The sequence below is a fragment of the Apium graveolens genome, chromosome 3 (assembly GCF_009905375.1).
Source record: "Apium graveolens cultivar Ventura chromosome 3, ASM990537v1, whole genome shotgun sequence".
Classification (NCBI taxonomy): Eukaryota; Viridiplantae; Streptophyta; class Magnoliopsida; order Apiales; family Apiaceae; genus Apium; species Apium graveolens.
Window position 1 is genome coordinate 95,690,997 of NC_133649.1, and position 24,754 is coordinate 95,715,750.

At 32.0% G+C, this 24,754-nt stretch overlaps 3 protein-coding genes across 3 annotated transcripts; 2 read left to right on the forward strand and 1 right to left on the reverse strand.

Annotated features, from left to right (window-relative positions):
- Nucleotides 1-3,052: 3,052 nt before the first annotated feature.
- On the reverse strand, nucleotides 3,053-4,917 carry LOC141714453 (uncharacterized). Its single transcript, XM_074517972.1, has 4 exons — nucleotides 4,409-4,917; nucleotides 4,183-4,321; nucleotides 3,832-3,984; nucleotides 3,053-3,346 (listed from the first exon to the last, which is right to left on the reverse strand). The coding sequence occupies exons 1-4, from the start codon at nucleotides 4,915-4,917 to the stop codon at nucleotides 3,053-3,055; spliced, it is 1,095 nt and encodes a 364-aa protein (XP_074374073.1).
- Nucleotides 4,918-12,119: 7,202 nt separating this feature from the next.
- LOC141710824 (esterase-like) lies at nucleotides 12,120-17,447 on the forward strand. Its single transcript, XM_074513345.1, has 5 exons — nucleotides 12,120-12,382; nucleotides 15,771-15,992; nucleotides 16,098-16,267; nucleotides 16,350-16,617; nucleotides 17,097-17,447. Exons 1-5 carry the CDS (start codon nucleotides 12,145-12,147, stop codon nucleotides 17,348-17,350), a joined length of 1,152 nt encoding a protein of 383 aa, XP_074369446.1. The 5' UTR covers nucleotides 12,120-12,144; the 3' UTR covers nucleotides 17,351-17,447.
- A 3,466-nt stretch (nucleotides 17,448-20,913) lies between these two features.
- Nucleotides 20,914-22,908, forward strand: LOC141712630 (esterase-like). The gene is made up of 5 exons (XM_074515637.1): nucleotides 20,914-21,203; nucleotides 21,463-21,684; nucleotides 21,770-21,939; nucleotides 22,023-22,290; nucleotides 22,462-22,908. Exons 1-5 carry the CDS (start codon nucleotides 20,963-20,965, stop codon nucleotides 22,713-22,715), a joined length of 1,155 nt encoding a protein of 384 aa, XP_074371738.1. The 5' UTR covers nucleotides 20,914-20,962; the 3' UTR covers nucleotides 22,716-22,908.
- Nucleotides 22,909-24,754: the final 1,846 nt, after the last annotated feature.

Sequence of the window (24,754 nt, forward strand, 5' to 3'; positions counted from 1 at the left end):
TTATGTTGAAAAATTTCCTAGCCAAGTAAGCCATGGATTGATCCATTTCATCTAACTCATCCAGGGTGTAATATTCATCTTCCTCCAGTTCCAAGATAACTTGCTTCTGAGGTCCTTTGTTCTTTTGTTCCATAGCTTGAACAGTTGGAACTTGATCTTCCTGCTCATCTTCACTTTCTTCTCTGTCATTTACAATCAAAGCACTGGAACCATCAACAACATGTCCATGATGTGCTTTCAATGACTTTCTTTGCAGCATTTCAAGTTCATAAGTTTTCAAGATTCCATATAGAACTTCCAAAGTCATTCTGCTTAAATCTCTTCCTTCTCTAATAGCTAATATTTTCTGTTCAAGATGGTCAGGAAGAGCTAGAAGGAACTTTAGGCTAACCTCCTCAGCTTCATAATATTTATCATGTAGCTTCAAGTCATTTATCAATTTGTTGAACCTCTCAAAGACTTCAGTAATTCCTTCTTTTGGTTTAGCCATAAACCGCTCATATTGAGAAACCAAAATCCTCCTTGGTTTGACCTAACTTCCTCTGTTCCTTCACATAGAATCTCTATCTTTTCCCAGATCTGTTTGGCTGTGTCATGGTTGACAATGTTATTGTACATTACATTATCAAGTGACTCTATTAAGATCAACTGCAAGCCATTGTCCAGAGATACTTTTTCCTTTTCAGGTTCAGTGTTCAGAAGGATCTTTAGGAGCATAATGTGCCGGAATAACCATGTCTCCATCTATAGATTCCTCAACTCTTACCATGGGATTGAAAGGCCCATTCTTTAGGATCTGTATATATAGTGGATTGGTCACCCTTATGAACAACATCATTTTCTTTTTCCATAATATGTAGTTAGATCTGTCAAAGGTATGGATTTTAATACTGCTGAGCTTTTGTGTATTCATTCTTCCAGGATCTTTAATCTCTTTACTTTCATATTTTGCTTTGATACCACTTGTTAGGTAATGAATAAAACACAGAGGGGGGATGAATGTGTTTTTCTTGATTTTAGGCTTTTCTTGAATTATGTTTGGTTTGGTGAACTAAGTAATCTGCTTTGTAGTGAATTGTGTTAACACAGAAATAATGAAATATAAATAGTGAACATATATCTTTAAAACTCACTTAATTTTATATTAAAATCAAGTATGTCTTGCTACAAAATTCCTGGGTTCTTTGTTGATAAAGAACTCAGCTTCTTACTTGGAGAGTACAAGATTTTTCAGATCTATTTGTTACAACTAAAACAAAGCATCCAGTATTTACTTTATAGAACAGTAAACACAGGTTTTACACAGCATGCAATAGCATATACTAAACCCTACTTTAAGTTAACTAAAACTTTCTATATTTCTGGCTTAGTGTATCTTTACAAATCGTGCATGTCTGTGACTTTACTTTGTCAGTTAATCTTGGCCTTTGATCTTATACTCTTCAAGCTGCTTTTTGTAAATCAACCTTGCCTTTTACATATCTGAGAACCCTTTTGCAGCATTCTGATGTAGTAGTGTGGGTCGCTCCATAAACCTACTAATCACACCAAGTGAGTAAGCCAGATCAGGCCTAGTATGAACGAGATACCGCAGACCACCTATCAAGCTCTTATACTCAGTCACGTCCACCAAAAGTCCATCTTCATCTTTGTGAATTACTTCCTTTGGGTCCATCGGGTATTTAGTAGAGTTACAATCGAGCATACCTGCTTTCTCGAGGAGTTTCTTGGCATAACCAGCCTGCTTAATACGAATATATCCTTCTCCTTGTTGCACCTCAATTCCCAAATAATAAGATAGCTCACCCATGTCACTTATATCAAATGTGTTTCCCATCGGTGTCTTGAATTCTTTGATGTGACTGAGATTTGATCTCGTAACTAGGAGATCATCGACGTAAACAACCACTATGAGTACATCATTTCCAATCACCCTCGTGTATACTGCTTGCTCATAGGGGCATCTGTTGAACTCAAGTTCCTCCAAACTTTTGTTTATCTTAGAATACCACGCCCTTGGCGCCTGCCTAAGACCGTACAGGGCCTTCAAAAGCTTGTATAATATATGCTATTTACCTCTTTTAACAAATCCCTCCAGCTGTGTAATATAAACTTCCTCCATGATTTCACCATTTAGAAACGCCGTTTTAACGTCTAGGTGATGAATTTCCCACGAGGTTTTTGCAGCTAAGGCAAGAAGCAATCGAATGGCTTCAAGGCGTGTGACAGGTGCAAATACCTCCTCAAAGTCTACGCCTTGTTTCTGGATGTATCCTTTGGCTACGATTCTAGCTTTTTGCTTGATAATCTCCCCATTAGCATCCCTTTTGATTTTATAAACCCACTTAAGATCAATCGCTTTTCTCCCAAGTGGCAACTCTGTCAACTTCCATGTGTTGTTCTTCTCAACAGAATCTATCTCGAGTTTCATGGATTTTCTCCACTTCCCATCTTGTGCAGCCTATGAATAAGTAACAGGTTCAACAACTCCCAAAATCATCAACTCCTCATCTGCTAATTCGATGGATTCTGTCTCAGCATAGATCTCATTTAATGACCTGTATTGTCTTGGGTGATTTTCAGAGTCAGTATTGGCTCCAGAGGTTGAACTCGCCATTGACTCACTTACACCTGTAGTATCAGTACTAGCTCCAGAGATCGAACTCGCCATTGATTCACTTTCACCCGTAGTATCACTATCACTTCTGTTGTTGGTCTGTGGTGTACTAAAACCTTCGTTATCTTCTATTACTTCGTCTCCAGATGCCACATTTGAACCAACCACCATGAAGTTGTTCGTTTGAGTCCCCTGTGCAATCTTTTCTTTGCTCCAATCCCACGACTTATCTTCTTCAAATACCAGGTCACGAGTAATATTTACTGATTTACTCCTTGAATCATAAACTCGATGAGCTTTCATATTTGGTTCCTTGCCAAGATAAATAACTTCTTTGCTCCTTGAATCCAACTTTCCCAAGTTCACATTTGGCACTCTCATATGTGCCAAACACCCAAAGATACGCAAGTGGTCCAACTGTGGTTTGGATCCAATCTATGTTTCATACGGAGTGACTCCCATGACAGCACGAGTTGTCAATCTATTCAACAAATATATGGTATGTCGAATAGCCTCTCCCCAGATATAAAGTGGCAGTTCCTTCTCTTTCAATAGGCTATGAGCCATCTCAATCATCGTACGGTTCCTTCGTTCAATCACACCATTTTGGTGTGGTGAATAAGGAGCCGTAAACTGATATTTTATCCCTGCTTCTTCACAATAGTTAATAAATTTCTTTCGAACCAAAATCTCCACCTCTGTCTGTTCTGAAAGTACTAATTTTCTTTCCTGGATTACTTTCAACCAAAGCTCGAAACTTTTTAAAAACATCAAATGCATCACTTTTATTTTTCAACATATATGCCCACATGACTCGAGTAAAATCATCAACAATAAGAAAGATATACTTGTTTCCTCCAGAAGTAGACGGAGTTATTGGGCCACAGAGATCACCGTGAATCAATTCCAGTGCTTTGGTTGCATGATGCTCAGTCTGTTGTGGGAAGCCCTTTTTTCGTTTGTTTTGACATCAAACACCCTTTACAAACTTCCTTGGGAGACACAATTTTCGGTAACCCATACGCCATTTTCATATCAGACATCATTATGAGAGCCTTAAGGTTTACATGCCCCATCCTAGCATGCCATAACTAGTTTTTGTCCTCACACCTTGTCAATAAGCAGTTCTGTTCGCCATATTGTAGGTTGATTGTGTACAGCCTATTCCTTGATCGTTTCACCCTCATCAATAAATCGCCTTTGTTATCACAAACCCAAAGGCTATCTCTACTTAGCACGACTTTGTGTCCCTCCTCTGCAAGTTGTCCCAAGCTTATTATATTACTTCGTAGTGCAGGAATGTAGTACACATTCTTTAATACGCTGCTTTCACCGTTGTTGCATTGAAGTGTGATTGATCCCTTCCCCTGTATTTGAACCACCAAGTTTTTTCCAAATTTTACTTTCCCTTCCACATTCTCATCCAATGCGTCGAATTTCCCTCATTATCCCGACATATGACTACTAGCACCATTATCGAGGTACCAAAGATTGGATACTTCTGATTTTTTATGCTTCTCTGAATTAAGTGTAGGTGTTATCCCCTATTCATTGATGAGCATCACCTTTTCCTCCTTTCCATCGTTATACTTCATCATTAGCAATGCGGGTTCCTCGTCTGGCACTTGTGCAATGAGTGTTCCCTCCTTCATTTCTCTGTCTTTCCTGGGATTCTTGCACTCGACAGCAAAATGGCCATAGGCACTGCAATTAAATCATCTTACTTTGCTCTTGTCTTTGACCCACTTCATGTCTCTTCCTTGAGATCGTTGTCCTTCGTTTCTACTCGACCTTTTCAGCCACTCCTCCCTGGTTAGTAGAAACTTGCGATCCTCTTTCTCTCTCTTGTTCCACTCTTCTTCAGTGAGAAGTAGTTGTTGTCCACCACTTTCATTTTGTCCTCGCAAACATTCCTCATGTGCCTTTAAAGAGCCAACAATTTCCTCAACTGTCATGGTTTCAACATTCCCAAACTGTTCTATAATTGAAGCGATCTGAAGGAATTTTCCAGGTACAACCCGTAATAATTTTTTGATGACGTAAGCATCATCAACGCTCTCCCCAAGTGCACGAATATTGGTTACCAAACCATTTAGTTTCAGACAAAAATCATCAAGGGAGTTAGTGTCTTTCATGTTCATTGATTCGAACTCGGCTTTAAGAGTTTGAATCCTTGCCTGCTTTACACGCCCGACTCCCTGGCATAGCATTTTCACGGCTTCCCAAGCCTCCTTGGTGGTCTTCTTTTCCGCCAGTGTTAACAAGATGTCCTCAGGGACACTCTGATAAATAGCCGCCATTGTTGTCTTATCCGTCTTGTCTGGAACTGCTCCTTTTGACCCCTATAGATCAATAGCCACCCAAACATCATGGGCTTCCATGTTCACTCTCATCTTCACAGCCCACACTGTGTAGTTCTCACGGGTCAGCATGGGATAACTCAGGCTTATCATACCATCTTTGTGTTTTTCTGAATCTGTCGACAATATCCTTGGCATAAACTAGGGCATACACGAGGTTACCAAAGCTCTGATACCAGATCGATGTGAATAAGTGAATGCAGTTCAATCAAACTTATTAGAGTTTAATGAAATAACCGGAAAATACACAATGTATGGTAAGTGTTATTCTCATTAGATGACTACTACATCCATATATAATAAAAGCATAAACAGAAAACAAATGACATAGCTACAAACTAGGATAACGTAGCAACTAATTTCCTATTACATCTCCTTATTCAAACTTAACTGATAGACACCTAAAAGGACTCCACGAATACATTGACTACGTCCAACACATGGACTTCAGAATTGCAGATCGACCCAACCAACAAGTATAAACAAACAACAAAGCCCACAAACTCAGATTAAAGCCCAACACTAGCTAGGGGAGGGTGTTTCTTGAATGATTACATTACAAATTTATATGCTTTAAATCTTTAATTAGAAGTGCACAATTTGATCACTCTAGAAGTTAAATAAAAATAGTAAGGGCGAGAATATTTAGCTCTTAAAATTAGCTTTTGTAAACAAAAAGTAATTACAGCTATAACATTTAGCTTTAACTTATTAATTATATGAGCTTGAAAGTTAAATGATGATTCTTGTTTGATAAAATTTCTTATACATAAATAAAAATGTTAGGAAATAGGTACTTTTTCTTTCAATCCAATTTATATTACAACACTATTTTCATGCAAAACATTAGCAATTTGTCAGAATTTGTAATATACATCTCCCGGTTAGAGACTTACAATTCCACACGACAACCCTCATTGCTCTCGCTGGCTTGTGGCATAATAACGGTTTGACACCAGGGTTCGTTAGCTTACACGTTATATGTGTTAATATCTTTTCTATATATAAGCTTACCTATCATATTTGTGTTGATATTTCTTTTATATATAACTAGCTTTATACTCGTCTAGAGTTATTAGTAAATTGTTAATATAAGTATGTTAATTTTAATTTTATTTATTTTTGAATAATTTTATTTATCCTAAAATAATATTCTAATTATATGTAGTTTCATTAATTTTTTAAATTAAAATTAATAATATATCGCATTATTTACGTATAATATTTTAGTTTATGTTGTGGTTTCAAAATGATATTTTTTACTTATATTTTTCAATAATCTTCGTAAGTTGTATCTCATATATTTATTTATCTTTTAATTATTTTATTTTTCTAAAATATTATTCTAATTAAATTTCTTGCATTAAATACTCAATGTGTGTCTTGTCCATTCAAGTTTTTTTAAAATTTTTAATGGAATGTTTGGTTGTTGTAATATTTGATGAATTAATTAATTGATGTAACTTGTACATTTTTTATGCTTTTTTGTTTATGTATTTGTTATGTTATTTTTAAATTTTTTGATATTTGTTTTGGGTTTTTATTTAAAGTATTTGCATATCATAAATGATTAGAATGAGTTTTATTAAACAAACAATATTGTTATTTCTTGAGTTTATTAGGCAAACTATTTGTTTTTAAAAAATAATTAGTTTTTTGTTGGTCTTTGAACTCTGATGTATTAATTAATGTAACTTATTTGTACATTTTTTTTATTTTTTATACATTTATTTGTTTATTTCTATAGGATTTTTTATATTTGTTTAGGGTTTTATTTAAAATAATTACATATTATAAATAATTAAAATGAGTTTTATTGAAAATTACATCTTTATTTAATGAGTTTATTAGGCAAAGCTTGTGTGAGTGGTGTGACTGAGGTGTTTGAGTTATGAAATGATTTTGTTGTTTCAAAATGATATTTTTATTTATGTTTTTAAATTATTTTGTTGTTTTATCTCCTACTTTTATTTATCTTTTAATTATTCATATTTCCTAAAGTACTATTCTGTTTTGTTTTAACTAATTGATGTACCTTATTTGTGCATTTATTTTTATATTTTTTATTTATGTATTTGTTCTTTGTATATGTTTATTTGTTTCAAGTTTTTTTATATTTGTTTGTTTTTATAACTTTTTGATATTTGTTTAGGATTTTTATTTAAAATAATTACATATTATAAATGATTAAAATAAATTTTATTGAATAAACTACATCCTTATTTCATGAGTTTATTAGGAAAGCTGCTTTTTTTAAAAAAAATGAATTAATTTTTCGTACTTTGAAAACTAACTTAAACGTGTGCGAGGAAAATAGTTATTTTAAGTGGCTTACACTAATTATATATATAGGATATAATTAGAATGAGTTTTATTGAATAAAATTCATCTTTATTTTATGAGTTTATTAGGCAAGCTGCTTCTTTTTTTAAAAAAAATAAATTAATTTTTTTTGTACTTTGAACGTTTATACTTTAACCGCGTGTGGTAAGAAGATAGGTGTTTTAGTTATGAAACGATATTGTGGTTTCAAAATGATATTATTTATTTATATTTTTAAATTATTTTATCTATAGGTGTATCTTTTACTTATATTAATCTTTTAATTATTTCATTTTTCATAAAATATTATTCTTTTGTTGTACTTTGTGTACTTTCTAATTTATTAATTAATTGATGTAACACGTGAAACAAGGTAAACCGTATTTAAGCAACATGCTTTGACTCATGAGACATAATCATAAATTCTCCCCTGTTGGGTTCGAACCTGTGACCAAGTGGATATTTATCCCCTCTTTAACCAATTGAGCCAATCCTTTCAATTACTTTTTTTTAAAAAAAAATAATTGATTTTTTTGTTGTACTTTGAACCTGAGCGTGTGTGAGGATGATGGTTGTTTTTTTTTTTGACTAATTTTGGCTTATAGCCTTACAAATAAGTATCTGTTCTCAACAATTTTCGGGGTGAGCCAGGATCGAACCCAGGATCTGGGACGACAGAGGATAAGCCCTTTACCACTTGAGCTATCCAACCAAATCATCTAACTCTACCATTTTAAATGGCTTACATTAATTATATATATATGATATAATAGCCGAACACGACAAGGAAAATAATATGACACTTGATATCTCTTCTATATATAATAGCCTAACATGAAAGAAAATTAGCATGACATTTTATTTTCGTGAAATGACAGATTCGCCCGTGTATTTAGTAAGATCGAACATGAGTATACTAATTCACCAATATATACCCCTACATAAAAATATCACTTGTGCTTTTCATCATACATATAATATGACTTTCATTTAATACCGAAACATTTTATTTAAATTTAAACATAATTATTAGATTATTTACGGAGTTAATTTTAACAAGTTAAATTTAAATATAAGAACAAACATAATACTTTAAAAAATCATTACCTTATTTATTAATCAGTTTTTAAGTTTAAAGTATATTTTAATTCTTTTATATATAAATTAAATTTTATGAATTTCTATAATTTTATAAATTTACCGAAAATGGAATCTCACACACACATAAATATAGATAGACTAGCGTTTATATACAAATATATATAGGTCACAACTATAAAGCTTCAGTATACTTCATTTGAATTCGAAATCATAATTTGTCCCATTTTTTTTCAAAAATACTGGAAATACTTCAGCTTAATTTGAATTCGAAATCTAACTCATTTTTTGAAAAATATTCATTATTTGGCTATGTGAACTGATTCACTGCAGAGATTTATTCAATTAAATTATGATTTCGATAAAAATATCTTATCATTATGCTAGGGTTTTGAGGTATAAAAAGTAACGAAAACTGTAATTAAAAATGTGAATACCTAGAATTTTCGAAACCCACCGTATAATCTAAGCAAAAAGTATATATTTAATTCATAAATCAAATTGTTTACCTTAAGAGGCTTTAGAAATTGGCTGACTAATGGAGATCCAAAATTTGTTCAATCACCACGCATCACGCTCTCGCGATCTACGCTCTATCGATATCCACACGAATTCTAGAACGCAAGAATCAGATATGTACTAGCACAAAATCGTCTCTTCTTACTCTCTCTCCACCTTCTCTCTTGGTGGCTAGGGCTTTTATAAAAAAATTTACATAAAAAATCAGCCACACAAGAGATATTATATAGAGGGTAGAAAATAAATTATAAGTCTTAACTATTTAGAAGTTATTATTAATTAGAAATTCCTATTTATATAATAATTAAGTCACACTTAATTATTTAACAACTAAATTTTATAATTAATATTAGTAAATTCGAGTATCATTATTTATCTAATTAATTAAGTCATACTTAATTAATATTATAAATAATTTGAATTACTTTAATTTAATTTAAATCCAATTTAAATTAAATAATTCTTGAAGCATTTTTTGTGTGTGACCCTATAAGTTATTATTATGTTGTCAATGAATTTTAAATCTAATTTTAAATCGTAAACAATAAGCGACATCTAGTAATACATCATTGCTACCCAAGTAATAATAATTGAATCGATGATCGATTAAATCTTTCATGTGTATTATACAATGTAATATAATCCTCTTAACCACATATTATAGATTAAACTAGAGGCATGTAATGTGTCATCCCCATCATAGTTTAATTCAGGTTTTCTTGATCAATGAGTAGACTATCACATCAAATCAATATTTGAGCGCGACCACGCATTTCACAGTCTAGCTCACACAAGAGGCCAATAATATCACTCCTAAAATTAGGATGGTTAAATCATTTCTATATGTTGTGTAAGACATGTATGTACTATAACAATACTAAGTCAAGTTGATAGCCCTAAGTAAGTTGTAAGATAATCTAAGTTTGCACTTTGTATTGTATTACTTAAGTTTGTAAAATTGTCAATAGATTAGACTGGAGTATTTTTCTGTAAACAGTCTCAAGTCTAAGAATAAACTTTGGAAGAAGATCATGAAGATCATGCCTCAGAGACTATTGTGAAGAAGTTTGGAGTTGAATAAATCTTTTTTGAAAAAACATTCTAAGTCAAGAAATCTACAAGTAACAAATCAAGTCATATAGAGAAGTTATTCGAGAACTCCGGAATGACTTATCGACAAGTCAAAAATAGCTTATAGAGAAGTCTCAGAGATATCGACAAGTCAAAATGAAGATATGAAGATTGGAGATATCGACAAGTCATTTCTACATTGGAGAACTCAGAGATATCGATAAGCCAAAATAAAGAGATAATGAGTAGAGATATCGACAAGTTAACTATATATGCAAAGACTTGGAGACCTCGACAAGCTAAGCTCATTCGAGAACTCAGAGATCTCGACAAGTTAAGCTCATTCGAGAACTCAGAGATCTCAATAAGTCAAAATACTTGTAGAGAACTCAGAGATCTCGATAAGTCAAAACACTTGTACAGAACTAAGAGATCTCGATAAGTCATTATACATATCGAGATGTCAGTTCTCTATAGTTTAAACTAGAGATCTCGATGTAAAACTCAAAGTACAAAATACAGATTAGTTAAAGATCCAAGAGTATCAATCAACAAACAAATCAATTACTGATTTGAAAACTACACAAGAGACAGTCGAAATAATGTATTGTCAGGATACTCAGACATCGATCTAGCTGGTAACGTGGAGGACAGAAAGAGTACGGGGGGTATGATGTTCTACTTAAATGAGAGCTTTGTAACTTGGGTGTCACAAAAACAAAGATGCGTTGCTCTTTCATCTTGCGAGGCTGAATTCATGGCAGCCACTGCGACTGCTTGTCAAGCCATATGGTTGAAGAAACTACTTGGACAGATAATGGGCAAAGAAACATGTCCTGTAACTATCTTTATTGACAATAAATCTGCGACTGACTTGGCAAAAAACCCTGAATTTCATGGCAGGAGTAAGCATATCGACATACGGTATCATTTTATAAGGGAATGCATCGAGAAAAGAGAGATCATTGTTAAGCATGTTCGCCCAGATGAACAAAGAGCTGACACTCTCACGAAAGCCCTCACCACTGTTAAGTTTGAAAAAATGAGGAAGTTGCTGGGAGTAGACGCGGGAACTCAGACGAACTCAGATTAAGGGAGAGCTTGTTGAGATTAATCTGAGTTTGTAGGCTTTGTTGTTTGTTTGTCCTTGTTGGTTGGGTCGATCTGCAATTCTGAAGTCCATGTGTTGGACGTAGTCAATGTATTCGTGAAGTCTTTTTTGGTGTCTATCAGTTAAGTTTGAATCAGGAGATGTAATAGGAAGTTAGTTGCTACGTTCTAAATCATTTGTTTCCTGTTTATGCTTTTATTATATATGGATGTAGCAGTCATCTAATTAGAATAACATTTAGCATACATTGTGTATTTTCCGGTTATTTCATTAAACTCTAACAAGTTTGATTCAACTGCATTCACTTATTCACATCCGCTAGTTATAATGGGAATTATAAGAAGCAATACGGTGTTTAATTAAATAAGGAACTAATAAAGTGTAGATAAGATTATATAAGCTCCATACACTGAATCTAAGGAAGTTCAAGAATACGACTGTATGATTAACCTCTAACATAAGCAATAATAGTTAATTAAAACCCCAGATAAATATGCAGCTTTCTTATTATATCTGTATGTTGAATAGACTATGTCCATGAATATACAACTAGGGTTTTCTGGGGCACTTAACTAGCTGGCACATTCATTCATGGATACTTGTTCTTATTCAAATAATCGGTTCAAGTTGACATATTTTATGATTTCGTTCAGTACTAAATCGGCCCATTATTTTGTTGTGATTACGTTCAAGTTGACAATTTTAGAGAGAGCCAGGTTTTTATTTGAAATAATCTCAACATATATAACGTGCTTGGTAAAATTAAACGGGTGCATCCACCAATCACAGAAGCTGAAATTTCATTTTTCTATATAAGAATATACCTAGTCACTGAAATGATTTAAACAATGTTGCCGAGTGCTGTTAAGAAAAACAGAAGAAGAACTTGCCGTGTACATATTGTAATAATGTGTTCGTTATCCAAGTTTTTGTGAGGGTTGACTGTGAATAAGTCTGTCTACAGCGTTGTGTATATATAGTTGAAACACTTGCTTAAATTTCACATCAAAACTCTAAACCACCTACACTTGCACTCTTTAAGCATTATGAATAATCTTTCTTTCTCGTTGCTTTCCATATTTCTCTTTTTTTTCACTGTCCTTAGCCCTGTTGATGCTCAAAAGGCATGTCGTTTTCCTGCTATCTTTAACTTTGGTGATGGAAATTCAGACACCGGTGGGTTTACTACCACCTTCGGTAGCACTCCCCTGTTTTATGGCCAGACTTTTTTCAAGGGACCATCCGGAAGATCTTGTGATGGACGCCTTGTGATTGATTTCATGGGTAACAAATGACTAGCCCTCGCATCTTTATATCCTTTATAAATAAGCCAAAACGTGAAACTACTTATAAATGATACTTGTAACAAGTTCAACGGTATTTCAACTCAAACCTATATATAAATATATAAATAATTGGCTTGCAGTAGTTTAAGATATAGATGAGTAATTTTGTCTTCAACAACAACGCTGAATATGCTCCCTCCCGATTCTTTACATCATTTTTTATACTACTATAAAAATAGTTTCATAAGTTTTTTTTATAATTTTTTTTACATAAAAATTTAAATATTATATTTTTATTTTAAAAAAAATATTTAAAAATATTTAAAAATTTATATTTTACCGAAGTCTTAAATATGTGTCGATAAAGAATCCAGTAGAACGGAGGGAATATAACATATAAAAAATTGGCTAGTAATTTTATCATCAACAACGCTCCTTATATCTACTCATATTTAATATATTTATAATTAAAATATCTTATTTTAATTAAAGTAGGAAGAGAGAAAGATAAAGTATCTTATTTTAATTAAAGTAGGAGAGAGAAAGATGATATATTTCGTATCTTATTATAAAAAATAAGTTAAGTGATCCTTATAATAGCCATGAAAAAATAAGGAGGAATGAATTGATGTTATTATTGGTATAAGAGCATTTTCAATAGACTATTCAAACAAACTCTTAAATTAAAATATAAATAACATGGTAAAAAATGAAGCTCCAACCATCTCTCAAGATTCTTTAAAATTTTAAGAGTCTTTTATTTCTCCTCTCTTTTAAGAATTATTAAATAACTCTTCACCTATTTTTATTAATAAAATATTTACATGCACATGTTTCATTTCAAACATTTGTCATTCATAATTTGAAATATGAATAAAATATAACTTAAGAGACAAAATAAAGAGAATTGTTAGAGTTGACCCCAAAATCTATATCCTAACTAACTTGCTAAGAGTCACACATTATTTATATTATATTTAAGAGCCTACTGAGAAACAGTGGAGATGCTTTAAGGAGGTGTTTGGTTAAAAAAAATGTGATATCTCATTGAAATCAGGAATCATGTCAGAGTAGTATAGGGATGAATATTAGAATACCCGAAACTCATGCCTGATTTTAGAATGTCACTAACCAAAAATAATACACCAGGGGAATGAGTTTTTTAGATCTCATTCCTTAAAGTCAAGAGCAAGAATAGCTAGCATATTGGACTTGCTCTTAGCTACCAAATTTTGATTACACCTTGAATTCTTATATTTTAGTATAATTTTATATTATACTTAATAAAATTCGATAATTGTTACAATTGTATTATAGAATTATTTTATTATAATTTTACTTAGTTGCATAAAATAATCTTTTTAAAATAACCTTACTACATATAATGACTTTTATTAACGATCGAACTCTCTTTAATGAGATGTGGAAACCTAATTTGATTTTACCCTATGTTTTTTACTTCTAAGCCAATTCTATCTCCTCAGATTCAATTTTTTTAATAAATTAATGTAATTTTTGAAAGTTTAGTATTATTACAATTTTTCTGTTATAATTACTAGTTTACAACCATGCCATACATGGGTTGTTTTAATGCACCATAACTATTATTTTTTATATTTTTTTAATTAAAAACTGTTTTTATTATAATTTAACATATATTTGAACCCATGATAATTTGTTATAAATTAAAAATAATTAGTAGATGAGAGTTTATTTGTATTTTTATAATTATAAGTAATAATATAAATGTTTGTTATTACTGGGGTTCGAACTTGTAAACTAGGATATTCGTGTATAAATAATAATATAAATATTTGTTGTTAAAGAGATTCAAACTCAAAACAATAATTTCTTTAATATTTGAATTTAACGGTCTTAATCATTTGGTCAATAAGACGGTGATTTAAAGAATAACCAAAATAATTAAAAAATGGTCATGTTCCCGTTATTATAGTTTACTATGGACAACAAATTACTCCCTCTATTTTTTATTATATGACGTTTGACTTTCTGACACACATATTTAGGAGGGTTGACCACATATTTAAAATTATTAATTTTAAATTTTTTTTTTCCTGAATAAAAATATGAGATCAAAACTTTTATTCACAAAAAAATAATTTTAATTATACGGTCAAACTTCCTAAACATGTGTGCCGAAAGTCAAACTGTCATATATTAAAAAAAATAGTACACAAATAACATAAGTCTTTAATTTTTTAAAGTATTTATTTTGATTTTTTATATTAAATTATGATGTGAATATAATTGTTTAACAATATTATAATAAATAAAATATAATACATCGATGATATATTATGATTAATCATTGCTGGGCACAGAGTATCCCGTTATACTATGACGTACTATGTTTATATTTTTGTTTGATTTAACGTAATCTCCAGCACTATTTCCCCCGTAATCAAGTGAATGTTCCCATGAAATTAGTTGACTTAAAATTAGGTGCATAGAAAATAATCATATGAATTTAATTTCATTTCTAAATATAGGTCTGTTTGGCTATTAAGCATTTGATGAGCTTGTCGAGAATTGCTTGTCAACCCACTAATTTATAAGTTGATTTTATATTTATAAATTAAATATTAATAGTGATGTATTCTTTTTAATTTATTTTAATTTTTAAATTTTTTATTAACTTTAAGTTAAAATAAATATTTTAAAATATTATCTTAATTTTTTATTTATTGCTAAATAAAATTATTTATATTAATTTATTTAAATAAAAAATCTTATTTACAAAGCTAAACACTTGTATAACTTATAAATATAGGTTATCACTTTTAAGTAACTAATTTGTTTCAAATTATAACAAATTATAAATTACTTATTTTTACATTTTTCAAATGGGCACTCGTAAGACAGCAAAACTAACTGAAATCAAAAGACTAAACTGAATCTTGCTGATTTTTTAGAGATTGGTCGGGACCGAGTTGATAGAAGACTGTATCGAGCAAAATAAAATTTGGTTAGGTCCGGTTGTTTTAAAAAATATTTCAATTCAGAACGAATAGATCAAATCATAAATAGCATAATTTTATATTACATACATTTTACATATATCTTAAAAATTATAATTATAAAATTTTAATTTGCAATTGTATTTATATACTCTAATAAATATATTCTATTACTTTAAATATGTTTTAGATTTTATAATTTTTAGTTTAGTTTTTAATACAATTTTTATTTTAAAAAAAAATTCTGTTCGATTCAAAACTGGACCAAATTATTTGGTTCATTTATACAACTTGGATCCGATTATGTCCAAAAAAATAATAATTCAATTTTTTGGTGGACCTACCTGACCCAATGCTCAGGCACTTCCTGATATACCTACTGATAAGTGCATTATATTTATGATACAGCTACAAGCTTAGGTAAAAAGTTTCTCAGCTCTTATCTGGATTCTGTGGGGGCCGACTTCTCACAGGGAGCAAATTTTGCTCAAATATTATCTCCTATTGATGTTCCCAAGTTGGTTCTTCCGAAGGATACGCCGCCATTTGGATTTAATCCTATCTACTATGGGGTGCAGTTCGCTGAGTTTGTACAATTTGCTAACAGATCCCAAAAAATCCGAAGTCAAGGTAATGTATGAAGCTTGTAGTATGTAAATATATAGTACTCCTACTATTTTTAATTAGCAATCGCATTTTAGATTGACAAGGTTTAAGTACTGTTGGTGGTTGCAGGAGGAAAATTCAGAAGTTTGATGCCAAAGGAGGACTCTTTTGCCAAAGGTTTATACACTTTTGACATCGGTCAGAATGATCTAACTCAAGCACTTTTCATGAACACGTCTATAGATGATATTAAGAAGATGTTACCTGATTTACTCAACGATTTCACCGCACCTATAAAGGTATTCGTTACTAAATATTTGATATCGATGTACGCTTATTTCTTGCTCAGTGTTAAAAATCCGTCAGTGTATGTTTTTGCAGGTATTGTATAGTTCTTTCGGAGCTAGAACATTTTGGATCCACAATACAGGACCACTTGGATGTTTACCATATGTATTGACAATTCTCCCACCAAAAGAAGTTGACAGTGTTGGATGTTCAAAATCTGTGAATGACCTAGCTCAGTATTTCAACTCTTTATTGAAAGCTGCTGTTATTCAACTGCGTTCGGAACTCCCCGAAGCTGCAATAACTTATGTTGATATCAATTCTGCAATGTATTCTCTATACTTGGAACCACAAAAATATGGTACGCGTGTCCTGCATCTATACTCTATACAAGCAATGGCTAATAATATTTTATTCTACAGGCGGCGATCCATTTTCGCATGATTCGGGGTTGAATCATATATAAAATTTCAACCACCCCTAAAGTTTAAAAAGTAATTACTATTTGTTTCCAAGTGGAAATGGATCGAGAGTTTTAGCCCTTGAATTCTGTCATATTTTAGTGACATTATTAAGGATAACCTAGATTAATCGTTCCGAAATTCCGCCATGACAGTATTAAAGAGCTAACCAAATTTCTCCCGACTGAACTTCTAATTTGATAGAGAATTTTTTTTCATACCCCTGAGTTTTAGTTAAATTTAAGCGGGGGGGTCATTTTGAGCTCGGAATGCATTCAAAAATTAGCAATGGTTTTATTTTTTATTTTTAGTGTTTTGAAATCCCGGATCTGCGTGTATTATGGATCAATATGGATGTACAATAATAACATAATTGCAGGATTTGAGCTTCCTCTGGAGGCTTGTTGTGGATTAGGAGGAGAACATAATTTTGGGGCACTACAATGTGGATCAACAGCTACTATAAATGGAAGCCAAGTGACAGCAACACCATGCAAAGACCCATTGAAAAGAATTAACTGGGATGGATTTGCCTACTCGGAAGCAGCTAATAAGATTGTCTTTGAAAAGATAGCTACTGGGAACTATTCAGATCCACCCAATTTACCACAATTGGCATGCAGGAGAAAATAGGGGATGGAAAAGTATACTACTAAATATTACTATGAAGGTTTGGGAATAATTCAGCTTTATCTATTAATTTGTTTGTAATTTTTATTAAAATTGTATTTCAAGACCTGTATGAAGAATAAATAAATAAATAAATATATATATATATATGTGTTTGAACGTCTATGACGAGCAATTACACTGTAAATTATTTGTATTTTAAATTCAACAATACTGCTTTTGAACTTTTTAAAAAATGAAGATGATAGTATGATATGTTTTCACTATAAATAATTTAATTGTTGAGAAAAATGTTCCATAGATTATCTGGGAGAAGTGAACCGTCCTTGACGGGGCAGCCCTCTCCGTCGTGAATCAATGGGAATCAAAAAGTAATGAAGTGTTTAAATAAGATTATAAGATCCATACATTGAGCGGAAGAAGGTTCAAGAATATGGCTGTAGTATGATTAACCTTTAACATACGCAAGACAACTGTTGAAATCAATCCTTGATCAATATGCAGCTTCCTTATAATATCCGTAATGTTGAATAGAATTGGTCCTCATTGAATATACAACTTGCTTTTTACGGGCCTTTTGATCAGTTAACTTCCCTCGTCTTTTCTCATTCTAATTAATCTCCCGACCGAGTCCAACTTGAGTAAATTTTCTGTTGTAATTTCCGTTCAATTAACATATTTTAATGAGTCCTGTTTTTTATTTAAAAATTCTCAATAATTTTAAATAATTATAGAGGTCGTTTGGTTCAACCTATTCTAAAATCATGTATGAATTTATGATCTTTGATTTAGAATTTTATTCTCCTAAACCCATTTCTCAAATCCCTAGGTATGAGTTTTTTCATATCTTGGGGAGGTGTATATGGAAGACGGGTATGACAAATCAAATTTATTTTCATTATTTATTTTTATGAAGCACTAAACTGTAAATATTTAAAATAAAAATAAATCAATTAACTAATACTATATTAAATTATTAATCAGCTTAATAATTAGAAATATTTCAAATTCTTAGTTTAAAATTATTTGAGAACCAATATATTTGTTCCGGCACTAAACGAAATACATAATATCAGGAATAATATCTCAATCTGATATCCCTTTAACTAGATTACCAATTATGATCTGATACCACCTTTTGAAATGAAACGTCCCAGAAATCCCTTTTTAGAATCTTATATCTATATTCTGGCACTTGACCTCCCGGGAGCCTATTTATCGGGAACTTGGGTCATTTTACCGACATGAACTCTGATAGCATATTTATTAATCAATTGCTCTAAAATTTTAAACGGTGAGAGAAATATCTGAAACAGGATCTTATATTAATATCTTAACAATAACAAAACGTAATTACATGAAGATATTATAAAAAAGAGTAATTGGCAGTTTGTAACCCACTTTTATTTTCATTTTTGCGATTTGGGTCTACATTATTTTCTCTGTCAACTTACACCCCATAAAATTAATTTCGCTTCTATTTGCACCCCATTGACGACTTTTCATCCATGTTGACCGTTAACTTTAACGGAATTGGGGGCATTTCAGTAAATTACTAATTAAACCAGAAGAAAATAAGAGTATTTGGCACTTTGTAACTCATTTCTTTGGGCATTTTTTCAATTCGGGTTTATATTATGTTTCCTTGCAAGTTGCACCTTTAACTTTGAATTTCACTTTGTTTTGCACCCCGGACCGTTTTTAACTTTTATATCAGGGGTAAAATCAAAACTTTCTGGTTTCCAAGAACAAATCGCCGGATCCTTAGATTTCCCGGTCCAAACCAACAAATAAATACATGAATCGATTGTAAATAGGGCTGAGCAAATCGAACCGAAAAACCGAACCGAACTGTACTAATTCAGTTCGGTCCTGATTTTTCAGAAATTCGTTCTATTCGGTCCGGACCAAATAGACCGAAATAAAATTCGGTTTGGACCGATTCTTTTAAAAAATATTTCGGTCCGGACCGAATAGACCGAATAGACCAAATCATAAATACTATAATTTTATATTATATATTTACATATATCTAAAAATTATAATCATAGTTTTTAATTTGTAATTATATTCGTACACTCATAGAACTCTACATATCACCTTACTTTAATTATATTTTAGATTTCATATTTTTTGGTTTGAAATTTTTAATAAAATTTTCTTTTTTTAAAAAAACTCGGTCCGTTTGATCCAAAACCGGGCCGAATCGAATTATTTGGGTTTGGTTGGTCCGGTCCGGTCCATAATAAAATTTCAGTCTGGTTCGATCCAAGAAAAAAAATGATAATTCAGTTTTTCGGTCTATTCGGTTTGGTGTGGTTTTGGACCAAACCGACCGAATGCTCAACCCCATTTGCAAATAACAAGCAAAAGATATTTGTAATATCAAATTTCATGAAAAATGCCCGAAAATCAAACCTCCAATTCGAAATAAGAATCCTAGAATCGAGTTTAATTTTTTATTTAGCGAATATGGACCGGCCTATTAAATATTCGCTCCATTTATAATTAGATTTTTTTTATCAGATCGAATCCAGGATCGAATATTTAATATGCCGATTCATATCCGCTAAAATAAAAATTAAACTCGATAATAGGATTCATATTTCGAATTGGTGGTTTGATTTTCGGGCATTTTTCATAAAATTTGATATTACAGGTAGTTTTTACTTGTTATTTGTAATGAATTAGTTTTTACTTGTTATTTGTAATGGATTCATGTATTTATTTGTAGGTTTGGATTGAAAAATCAAAGGATCCGGTGATTTGTTCTTGTAGACCAAAAAATTCCGATTTTACCCCTAATATAAAAATTAAAACGGTCCAGGGATGTAAAACAAAGCGAAATTCAAAGTTAAAGGTGCAATTTGCAAGGAAACATAATATAGACCCGAATTGAAAAAACTTCGAAAGAAATGAGTTACAAAGTGTCAATTACTCTTATTTTCGTCTATTTTAATTAGTAATTTACTGAAATGCCCCCGCTTCCGTTAAAGTTAACGGTTATCTTGGATGAAAAGTCATCATTGGGGTGTAAATAGAAGCGAAATTAATTTTTATGGGGTGCATGTTGACAGAGAAAATAATGTAGACCCAAATCGCAAAAATGAAAATAAAAGTGGGTTACAAATTGAAATCCAACTTTTTTCCAATAAGAACACCTATTTACGTTGGTGGTACCAAGAATATTCGGAAATAATTCTCAAAATAATATATAATATATTTTAATCAGGTTATATATGGAATCCACTACATTTATGAAGATGTAACTCATAAAAAATGACAACTCGTTTTTTCAAAAATGAATATTTTTTAACCTCTAGAATTACTCTCTCCTAAAACGATTTTATTTAACACCACCCTTCCTAAAATATTGACATTGACCACATCTAAATAATTGAAACAAAGTTGTCTTGCGCTGTTCAAAGAGAAAAAAAAAATAGTTTCCGTGTGCTGACTGCCACATTTAATTAGTAGGCAATAGTAATGTACGTTATGTACGTTTTTGTGAAGCTGGACTTTAAATAAGTTTGTCAACGACGTTGTGTACAAATATAGATGAAGCACTTCCATAATTTCCATATCAGAACCATCTACTTGCACTCTTCAAGCATTATGAATTATCTTTCTTTGTCGTCGTTGCTTTCCATATTTCTCTTTGTTTTGACAGTCCTGAGCCCTGTTGATGCTCAAAAGGCTTGTCGTTTTCCTGCTATCTATAACTTTGGAGATGGAAATTCCGACACCGGTGGGTTTACTGCCACCTTCGGTAGCAGTCCCCTCTTTTATGGCCAGACTTTTTTCAATGGACCATCCGGAAGATCTTCCGATGGACGTCTCATCATCGATTTCATGGGTAACCACTGACTAGCCATCGCATAATTTACCATAATGTACTATTATCTTTATGATTTTATTTGATTCAGCGTAGTCTCTTAACATTTTAACCTACTCAATATCCACGTAACATTTAGTTGACTTGGAACTAGGTGCATATATAGAAGATCGATTATTTTATGGTGTGGCCGTGGGTCAAGTGGATTTAATTTTATTTTTACGAAATGTGGAAATATACTCCCTGTTATAGCTACTGATAAGTGCAATATGATGTTCAGCTTCAAGCTTAGGCAAAAAATTTCTCAGCCCTTATCTGGATTCCTTGGGCACCGACTTCTCACAGGGAGCGAATTTTGCTCAACTACTAGCAACCACTGGACTTCCCACGCTGATTCTTCCAAAGGATTCACCGCCATTTGGGTTTAATCCTATCTACTATGGGGTGCAGTTCTCTGAATTTGTACAATTTGTTGAGAGATCGCAAAGAATCCGAAATCGAGGTAATGTATAGAGCTTGTAGTTTGTACATATGGTACAATTTTTAGCAATCGACTTTTTGATTGACTGTAAGTACTGTGGTTGTAGGTGGAAAATCCAGTTGTTTGATGCCTAAGAATGAATCTTTTGCCAAAGGCTTGTACACTTTTGACATCGGTCAGAATGATCTAGCCCAGGGACTTTTCACTAACACGCCTATAGATGATATCAAGAAGAGTTTACCTGATTTAATCAGCAGTTTCACAGCAACTTTAAAGGTATTTTTAGCAAATATTTCGTATCAAAGTTTCCCCTTTCTTTGCTCTCAAGTTTTTAAGAGTTAAACATGGGTCTTTTGCAGAATTTGTATAATTCATTCGGAGCGAGAACATTTTGGATCCACAATACAGGACCTCTTGGTTGTTATCCATACATACTGACTATTCTTCCAACAAACAATGTTGACAGTGTTGGATGTTCAAAAGCTGTGAATGATTTAGCTCAAACTTTCAACTCTGTATTGAAAACTGCTGTCGATCAACTGCGTTCGGAACTTCCCGAAGCTGCAATAACTTATGTTGATATATATTCTGCATACTATTCTCTATACTTGGAACCACAAAATTATGGTACGCGTGTCCTGCATCTATATTAGAAATAGTTTAATTGGTTTCGATTATTTTGTAATCCTGATTATGTCAATCAACCTGTATTATGGAATAGCATGGGTGTGCAGCAACAAGTGGTTATGTAACAGAACTGGTACTAATTAATAATGGGGATGTACTATTATATTGCAGGATTTGAGCGTCCTCTGGAGGCTTGTTGTGGATTAGGAGGAGCATATAATTTTGGGTCACCAACATGTGGATCCACAGCTACCGTGAATGGAAGTCAAGTGACTGCAACACCATGCAAAGATCCATCCAAAAGAATTAACTGGGATGGATTTACTTACACAGAAGCAGCTAATAAAATTATCTTTGATAAGCTAGCTACTGGCAGCTATTCAGATCCACCCAATTCACCAAAATTGGCATGCAGGAGAAAATAGGGGAATGACAAAGTTTACTAAATATTATGGGCGTTTTGGATTAATTCAGCTTCGTTTGTTAATTTATCTTTAATTTAAATAAAATTGTTTTTCGCGACTTGCAGGAAGATTAAACATAATTGAAACATCTATAAGCAGATCCAGTGTAAATTATTTGTTTTTTGTGATACAATAATACTGCTTTTGAACTTTTCAAAGAATGAAGATGATAGTTTAATGTTTTCACTGTAAACAATTTTAATACTTTTCTTAAAATCTAAAATCCCCTGATCATTTGTAAAATGCGGTTTTTCTATCTATCTACATATGAAATAATCTGAGATTTTTTAATTTTGTTCTTGCTGTGAATTTTTATTTATGGAAAATTTTCAATGATATCACTCTGCTTTTGGATTTTTCCAATGCTACCTTACATTTTTTATTTCTCTTAAAGGTAGCCATAACAAATTGACTTAGGCTGTGTTTGGTAATGCGGTGTGTTTGGTAATGCTGTTGCAAACAGCAACAACAGCTTTTCGCTGAAAAGCAGTTACAAAACTGTTTGGTAAAATTTAAAACATGCTTTTAGGAAAAGTGTTTTTGGCCTAAAAGCTGCTGTTAGAGAAAGCAAGCCCCCCATACTTTTAGAAAAATCTGCTTTTCAGCTGTTGCGGGAAACAGATGCGGATTTCACCATCAAACCTTACCAAAAGCATCATTATTTTTAATTTTTTGCATCAAAACATATACGTATCAAAAAAATTACCAATCAGTCATCTGATTTTTGCAACAGCACTTTTTCTAACATCACAACAATTTTTAACAGCAGTTCCAAACAGAGCCTTATTGTATGCTTTTGGATTTTTTCAGTGGTATCATTACATTTTTTACTTCTTTTAAAGGTACCCATAATTAATTGACTTCCTGTAATAAATACTATTATGTTTATAAAATGTTAAGTGTGAGGTAAATGGGGTAACATATATTCAAATTGATAACAAAATGTTGGAAAGGTAATACTGCAGTGTTTACAATACAGGATTGCCGATAAAATATGTTCATCCTAACACAATAATATGTTCATCCAAAATATCATCTAAATCATTCAAAATATTACCCTAAGTGCATGGATCAAATTTATGTTTACTCTAAGTGCATGGATCTCCTAAATTTGCAAGCCAAATCATAACACTTTCACCACCTACAATCTGGAGCCTCTCCATAGCTTTTTTGTAAGTGAAGTGTGAGATTGCATTACAGACTATCCAGAAGAGAGTGTACATCAATGATCCTGGAAATTATCTCTTATAGTTTCTACTCAGATGCCTACAACAATACCTTCTTTTTACATTTGAGCATACTTTATCCAAAGCAAGATCAATTCACTGATTAAAATCAAGATTGATTATGAAGTGTTGTACATCATAATAATACATAATTGACTAAAAATGCATAATAAAGTGATAAAATGTACATTTCGTCTATCTGATATGATTGTCCAGTCTTTCCTGTTTGACTCCTTCAAAATGTTATAGAGATTCCCTAGAAAGAAGGACCAATTATCCTTATCCTCCACACTGACCACAACATAAGCCAATGGGAATATCTCATTGTTCTCATCCAATGCCACTGCTTAAAGTAATGCTCCACCATAATTACCTTTCAAATGAGTTCCATCAACTCCAATTAAAAGCATGCAACCTCTAAGAAAACCTTTTCACATTGCAGAGAATGAAATGAAGAAAGTATTAAAAACATCTGTTTAAGAAGGCTTTCACATTCTACAGAAGCACAAAAGGCCTTTAGATTTGGATTTGTGTCACAAATGACCTTTATATATGATGGTAAGTAAGAGTATGAATCATCATGACCACCAAACAATTTGTCAAATGTTTACATTTTCATTGTGTATAATGTAGACTCCTTCGTATAGATGTCATATCTCTGAAATAAAAGTTAATTCAATGTTTTCCTGGGAATTTCAGGGTTTACCATAATGTCTTCCATCAATTTAGTAACAGCTCATTTCACATTGTAAATGGGGTTATAAACCTCCAAAC